The 7,663-nt window shown below is 40.4% G+C and overlaps 1 protein-coding gene across 1 annotated transcript; it reads left to right on the top strand.

The window, feature by feature from the left end:
• The first annotated feature begins 125 nt into the window (after positions 1-125).
• Positions 126-7,427, top strand: arhgef3l (Rho guanine nucleotide exchange factor (GEF) 3, like). Its single transcript, XM_079559197.1, has 13 exons — positions 126-377; positions 509-557; positions 645-695; positions 1,115-1,168; positions 1,368-1,475; positions 1,640-1,798; positions 2,502-2,564; positions 2,653-2,749; positions 4,234-4,310; positions 4,393-4,650; positions 4,938-5,108; positions 5,463-5,655; positions 6,880-7,427. The coding sequence occupies exons 1-13, from the start codon at positions 343-345 to the stop codon at positions 7,125-7,127; spliced, it is 1,563 nt and encodes a 520-aa protein (XP_079415323.1). The 5' UTR covers positions 126-342; the 3' UTR covers positions 7,128-7,427.
• The last annotated feature ends 236 nt before the right edge of the window (positions 7,428-7,663 follow it).

Genomic DNA, 7,663 nt, shown 5'->3' with positions numbered 1-7,663 from the left:
TGGAGATGCAAGTATGCTTTAGAGCTACCCATTGCGAATGTATTTCTTTAACCTTGATTTTCTGTAACTTTATTTTTACTTTAAAAATTTCTTGCTACAATGATATTTCTGTATTTATATAATTTATATAATAATAAAACCTGTCGAAACCCAACCAGAGAGGAGCGGATATACGGCTATGTACAGCCCTAAAGGATGTGGTTGAATCTGATGAAGAAGTGAGGAGGAAGGAGCGCACAGAACTCCAACAAGCGACGACAACTCGACAACAAATCTCCGGTGAAATATTATTCATCCTCAGTCAAGTAACATGGTTTTAATCAAGATGCTTTGAAGACCAACATGGAAGTGCAGACTGGTGAATCGAGGACGACTTGGTAAGTGCCCTGGTGGTTTTATCATCTTTATGGCGTTCCAAACGACCACTGGAATAAAAGGATTCACGTAACAGAATAAAAATGATACACTTCAATGTAAAGATATTGGCTTTTACATGCTTGTATTCTAGGACATCCGCACCAGGAGACGCATTATTCATCCTTGGTGATCATGCAGGAGTGAGAATGTCACTTGTTTTTATAACATTAAGGCAATTATTGTGGTGATATTAGACAAATTAATTAAAATGTATGTGACCATTTCAGAAGAAAAGAAAACAAGATATGAGCCCTGTTCCAGTGAATCAGATCATTGAGGTTGGTGTGCTCAGTTTCTAACACATTTTCTCTTGCCTTTTTTTTCTGTAACGGAAGTTAGTCAACCTTACCTTTGTAACCACAATGCTGAATGCACAGATCTCATGTTTCCCCTCAGCTGTGAATTTAGAGAGGATTTAAACTTTGTATGCTGTATTCTTTCCCTTTTCTATACTCTTATTGTCGCCTAATATATTTCTCAGTCATTGTGTGCTTGGTGTGTGGCAAATACAAGGTTTTTGTATTTTACTACAGATACAAGAGTTCTAGCTTTCTTCCTCTTTGAAAGACTCACACAGGAAATGTGCGATCTGCACAATGCAACATCTCGCCCTATCAACATCTCTGTTGCACTTGTACTCTGCTTTCCTTGTCTTTTCTCAATGATTGTTTCACATACTATGCTGCTGTCCTACTAGGATGAAGAGGACGAGGACAGCCAGAGTATGTCTGACAACACAAAAGATCCTGAGGTAACTATTATTCATGTTTGCTAACTACAAATGTTGCAGCCCCGTTACAAAATGTTTGGAAATTTGAAATAAAATCATTGCTCACTAAGTGTAACGATAAGGGTTGATGTGTAGAAATGTTTTGATCGTTGCTTGAAGTACTAAATGATGATTACTATGGTTTTTGTATGTATATATATATTATTATTTTACATTTTAGGAGCCCAGTTACAAAAGGGTTAAACCTGTGACCAAGTCCAACAGCCTTACTGGAGTGATCACCCCAGTCAAGACCCCAGCTTTAAAACGCTTTGGACAGTCTATATCGGTAAGCTTAAATCTTTCTGTATGCAACGGTTTCACAGACATTTACAGTGCAGTATAAAATCTAAATGCACTACCTGACAAGAACCTGCAGCTCATAGACACTAATAATTGTAATGATCTTTCAAATCCGCACAAAAATCACACAACCCATGGCTGTTTTGACAGAGGTCTATCAGTTTTCGCACCGAGGCTCGGCCTTTGCCCCCAGCACCTCTGAGGCCGAGGTCCAAGGCCTCGTCGTTTCCCCGGAGACGGAACAGCCAGTGTTGGAGCGACACCGTGGAGAGCCATGACCTAACTGCCAAAGAGATCAAACGGCAAGAGGTACCACAGAAACTGTACCATAATCTTTCTGTAGCCTCCAAATCTTAGAGAATATGAGAGAAGTCAAGGACATGCACGCACCTACATCAGATTCATTCTGACCAGAACCCTCAGAACCAGATTTCTAACATCGTGTTGCCATGCCGTGACAACGTGCCGAGGGCAAGAGTGGCACGAATACAGTGTAAAGCAATTAAAACCTTTTTTTATTTTGTAAATGACTGAAATAGACTTAACTTTTTTTTAAATGCATTAATGAGGAAAACTACTTGGGGGGCTTTATTTCATGTTTAAAATTCCAAATGAGTAAAATTATGGCAAGAAGCATGCTTCCCTTTTAGGCAGGTTCAGGTGTGGGTGGGTTACGAGAAAGTAGTAGCTCACACTATTTCTGACATCATATGTGTGTGCTTTTACTTGGGTTCCTTCATTTGATATTCAAAACCAACATTTCTGCTTGAATCGTGTAAAGTACTTCTTGCCTGTGTAAACGTGTATTTGGGTCATGTTATGTGGCTGACTTGTGTGCTGGGGTGTGAGGCACATTATGAAAGAGGATGTGAGCTGGCACTGAAACACTTGGCTTCCTCTGACATGCAGTCAGCTGTCAGAGCTCACGCTGCACCTTGTGTCTGTGGCCAGTGTCTGTATGTGTGTTATGCGAAATTTCACATGTCTAATTTGGATGTGTGCACTCTCACAGGTGATCTATGAGCTGACGCAGGGAGAAAGACAGCTCATCGAGGACCTGAGTTTGGTTAAAAAAGTGCATCTTCAAATCATCAAAATAAAAATAAAAGATTATTTTGTATATATTTCATTGACTGATTTTATTTTTTTGTTCTGATTTGTAGGTTTATTATGAGCCCATGCTGAAATTGGACATAATGACAGAAAGTGAATTAGGACAGATCTTTGGGACTCTGGACTCACTCATTCCTCTGCATGAAGGTAAAACACTCTACACAAAATAACAGATTTGTTAAACTGATGTATTCACTATATTTATAAAACAGCTAGTGGTGGGATTAAAACTTTTCATCGAGTTAATTAAGGCCTTTGTAATTAATTAATTAATTGTAATTAATCGCTAATAAGTTTAGTGGTTGTATTTTTTTTATTTAGAGGCTTCTTTGTATTTTCCTACGTTTCAACTTATTTTAAGTGGAGATGTGGGGCCTGTGTGATCATTTCAAACACTTCAAAGACAATAGCGGTTTGATTTATTATTGAGAATGATCTTTGAATAAGTTGCTAGGCTAGCGCATGTCTATGGTAACTAGTAGCCTGCATTAAAAACAGCCTGACGCAAGCACAGTGCACCTGAGGCAAATCACTTATAACATCAGACTACCAATATAAATGTCTGTGTTGACTGAATAATTTTTTTAATATAACCATTTTGCATTTAAAATAACTTATATTTGAGCAATATCAGCTTCCTGGTTGTAAGCTACGCAGCGACGGAGAGATCTGCTAGGTTACAGTAGTTTGCTTACCTGCAGCCAGCGTTACTACATGTGGAATTCACAAAGGAACTTTGTACAAATCAGATTTGGCATCATTTGGAGGACTACCCCATGATGTTGAAGAGATTTTTAATGCAGGCTACTAGTTACCATAGACATGAACTAGCCTAGCACCATTAATTCTTCAAATATATGGACTGCATGATTTAAAAAAAAAAAACATATATATCTCCAGAAGTCAGCAACACTCTGAATAACTCAGAAATGAGGCCCTATGTCAAAAATCTTTTTTATTTGTTGGTTTATTTGGTAGGGATAGTGCAAGTTAATGAACAAGCCACACCGGATTGTAGCCTTGGGCAAATTTCCATCCGTCGTCCCCCATGCTCACTCTCAAACACACTCTCATACATCCTGGCCTATTGTACATGTTTTTGGTGGTAGGGAAAACCGGAGTACACGGAGGAAACCTACGAGGACACGGGGAGAACATACAAACTCCACACAGAAAGGCCCAGTCCCTGGTGGAAATCGAACCCGGACCTTGTAGCTGTGAAGCACGAGAGCTAACCACTGTGCTACTTTGCCGCCCTGAAATATCCCTTTAACTGTGTGAATAAACATGTTTGACAGTGAAATAGTGTTTGGCTTTATGCAGTGTTCGTAAAGGCAGGAAAAGGAAACTGAAAAAGTATTTGTGCCGCTAAAGTAAAGTGTGATTTATTTCGATTCATATTTTTAATCACACTAAACCTTATGTAATTAATTAATCGGAATTAATTGAAAAAAGTCCCGGCCCTTAAAATAACCATAATCATAATCTTTGGCAAGTTGTTCAAAGCCACTGCTCAAATGTTGCTCCCATTAAAGAGAGTGTGTTTTCTATTAAACCTTTTTTATTGACAATTTCCCTTTTACAGACTAAAAGCTTATTCAGGTGGTCTTGACATTGCTTTTCCATTTTAGATCTTCTGAAGCAACTTGAGCGGCTCAGAGGATCGGAGAAGACCGTTGGAGAAGTTGGCCCCACACTTTTAAACTGGGTATGTCTTCATCTCCAATGAACAAATCGGTAATATTTTGTAATCATTTACCTTTAATCGCACGCATCCGTTATTTTTGCAGTTCCCCTGTCTGGAGGCCTATGTCACGTACTGCTGTAACCAGGTGGGAGCGAAGGCCTTGTTGGACCAGAAGAAGAGTGAGAAGCGAGTGGAGCACTTTTTGCGCCTGTGTCAGGAGTCCTCGTTTAGCCGAAAACTGGATCTGTGGAACTTCCTGGATCTGCCCCGGAGCCGACTGGTCAAATACCCGCTCCTGTTAAAAGAGATTCAGAAATGCACACCCTCAGAACACCCTGATGAGGACACGCTGCCTGACGCTGTGAGTGGAGGCACTACGCATTGTGCTTAATGTCATTTCTGAGTGATGTAAACCTCTTAAGATGAACTGAATCATCATAGAATATCATAGTGGGTGGGAGGTACATCAGGTTGCATAAGCCAGTGGCAGAGCAGTAGTGACAATTGTTTTTGGTTTTGTAAACTAAACACAGCTCCTACTTGCTGAAAATGGGTTTATTTGAATGATGTTTTCTTGTTCACTAACAATACTTGAATATGTAGGTCATTGCACTCCTATTCAATAAAATCACGTGTGTTGGTCTTTAGATGGATATGATCCAGAGCATTGTGGCAGAGGTGAATAAGAAGACAGGGGAGGCGGAGTGTCAGTTTTACAGAAGGGGTCTGACCTACCTCGAGGAGGCACAGAGGTTACCCGAAATCCAACAGTCACGTTTCCTGTACTGCCACGGAGAGCTCAAGAACAACAAGGGGCAGGTAAGCTGCAGTCTAACCGGCAGTCTACTTCCCATGAATAAATCAAATTAGCCATAGCACTGCCTGTTCCTGCCTAAGTAGAGTCTTATTATATATATATATTTAGAAATGCAAAGAACATGCAAACTCAACGCGGCCAAGGGCATTGAGGCATTGAACCCAGAACCTTCTAGCTGTGAATCAGGAGTGCCAACTTCTGTGAACCATGCTGCACAAATACAAGTAGAATAGAAGTAATAAAATGTTTAAATCTATACAGTGGGAAAAGTTACTGATTAGTCACATTTTGTTAATAAGGATAATGTGTTTATATTATGAAAATAGCTAAAAAAATATATATAAAACTTCTTCCAGCGATTGCACGTGTTCCTGTTTGAACTGGCGTTAGTGCTGACCAGGCCAGGGGAAGACAAAGATGGTGGTCAGGTTTACAGCGTTTACCGACAGCCTCTCCCCAACAACTTACTGAACCTGGAGGAGATTCCCGATGGAGAGGCAGGAGGAGGCGGAGCCTTTAGAGGGGCCTTCACCAGTGGAAATGATAAAGGTAAAAGTCTGGAGAGTGGTCTGGCTGCAGACCAACCCCCCTTTCATGTACCTACGTGACTCTGTGATTCTCATTATAAACAGAAGAGGGAAGCACTAGCGTAAAACTGCACTTTTACATAAAAAATTTTGATTATGTGTTCAATAATGATTTATTTGTTTGCAGCAATATCGTCCAAGCTGTAACAATGTCTTTTAGTATAGCCGGCTTGCACCGATGAAAATGGGCATTTTGTGATCAGGAAAATCATGCAGGCCGATACTAGGCCTTCATGGATCCAAAAATCTTGTCCTAGTAGAGTCTATAAACACTGTATAAATGAATACGGACAGATAAGCAGCATCTTTATTTTCTCCAGTTTGTGCATATCCAACGCACTGTGACAGAGACACAACCCTGGGGTTATTGCCAAAGCAGCGATTGTACTTCTCCGAGGGCGAGAAGCGGCGCCTTGACTTCTGAAATAGAGAAAACCTCCAACTCCAAACAAATACATCATTATCGATGATATAATAAAACCTTGAGCCTTTGCTTTCAAAATGTAACATATTTTAATTTAAGCATAGATTAAAAATTCAGTTAAACCATTTTGAGTGATTTTATTTCATTACATTCAACGAAAAATGCGCATAGGAGACTTTTCGTTTTTGTTTTCAATTTGACAATTGCTGCTCAAGCCATAAAACTGGACAAATGCTGAAAAGGGAGAACAGGCTTTCTTTCGACTGCACACGAGGCTTAAAAACCGGACTGTCTGGACAAAATCACAGGCACACAGACTCAAATAACCGCATTATAACTTTAAGTTGAAGCTATTTATTATGTTGACAAAATTCTTCGTGCCTGTCCCGTAGGCTACATGAGCGTTACATTAAATGTACAGCAAACAAGAGCTTTAGTAGGCTTTAGATGTAGAAGGTACATGAGGGTTTGTGGGTCATGTCGGGACATGAGAGGGTTGGTACATGAGAGGGTCGGTCTGCAGTTTGCAGCCAGATGCTCAAAGGGATCTGAACTTAGAAAGATTTTATACAGGAGTGAAGACATACTTTTATATACTGCTTTTCAGGATATTTGTTCCTTATTTATGCGCAACAGTAATTAAGTTAGATATTGGAAGCGATGATTATGTGGCTAAGTTGCAACATTTATTCAATCATCTTCAGCTATTTTTGTTTGGGTTTCTGCCTATTGTGACTGACAGTTGTCATGTCTCCGTTACAGTGAAGAACTGTTTCCGTGTGAGCAGCAGGGGGAGATCTAAAGCTAACTCCTACAACCTCCAAGCCAACGACTCCTTCAGCAAGCAGCAGTGGATCACCAGTCTGCGCCAGGCCATCATCCAATCACGAGATAGGAACGCTCACGCCAGCCAGTCACAGTTCTCCTCCTGTCCAGATCCCGCCCTCTGCCACATAGCTGACCTGAGCCTCAGTTCGGACACAGAGATGGCTCTCCAAACGAGCTGCTGACTGGACAAACAGATGGATTTGAGACTGAAGAAGGACTGAATTTTTGACGGGGGAGGGAAAAAAAACATCCAAATTGGCATAGTTTGTAATAGTTAGTTTGTATATTCTGCAATATGTCAAGGAGATGATATTTAAGTGACTGTTAGAGATAAGTTGTGTTTACATATTTTAAACTTAGCCATGCATAACAGATTTCATTGAAGCAAAAAGAAGAGCTTTTGGGCACAGTCACAATCAGTAAATGTTCTACAATGTGAGTCACACTTGTGAAATTTGAATGTATGTGGATTTCATTGTACATTGTTTTGATACTTTTTTCTTCATAATAAACTGACACTCAAGTCGGAGTGATGCATTTGTGGAAGAGAGAGTACACTAAGACTTGCCTAAGTATAGATCCCCACAGAGAAAAGATTACAGATGATTATCCCCCCGCCCCCCCCTTTCTTTGCCCGTCCCGTCCTGACACTGGTGAGAGGGCACAACAGGGAGGTAGACTTTCATGGGCCGCCCTACAGGAGCTCTCTGTGAAACTG

This window comes from Gobius niger (assembly GCF_951799975.1).
Source record: "Gobius niger genome assembly, chromosome: 6".
Taxonomy (NCBI): domain Eukaryota; kingdom Metazoa; phylum Chordata; class Actinopteri; order Gobiiformes; family Gobiidae; genus Gobius; species Gobius niger.
This window is presented reverse-complemented; position numbering and strand designations above follow the sequence as displayed.

Bases quoted from the DNA above. Each gene is read 5' to 3' on its own strand.
- arhgef3l (XM_079559197.1), top strand. From the start codon at position 343: ATGGAAGTGCAGACTGGTGAATCGAGGACGACTTG. The intron at 1,799-2,501 runs GTACCACAGAAA...GCACTCTCACAG, and splicing joins AAGAGATCAAACGGCAAGAG to GTGATCTATGAGCTGACGCA. The intron at 2,565-2,652 runs GTGCATCTTCAA...TCTGATTTGTAG, and splicing joins ACCTGAGTTTGGTTAAAAAA to GTTTATTATGAGCCCATGCT.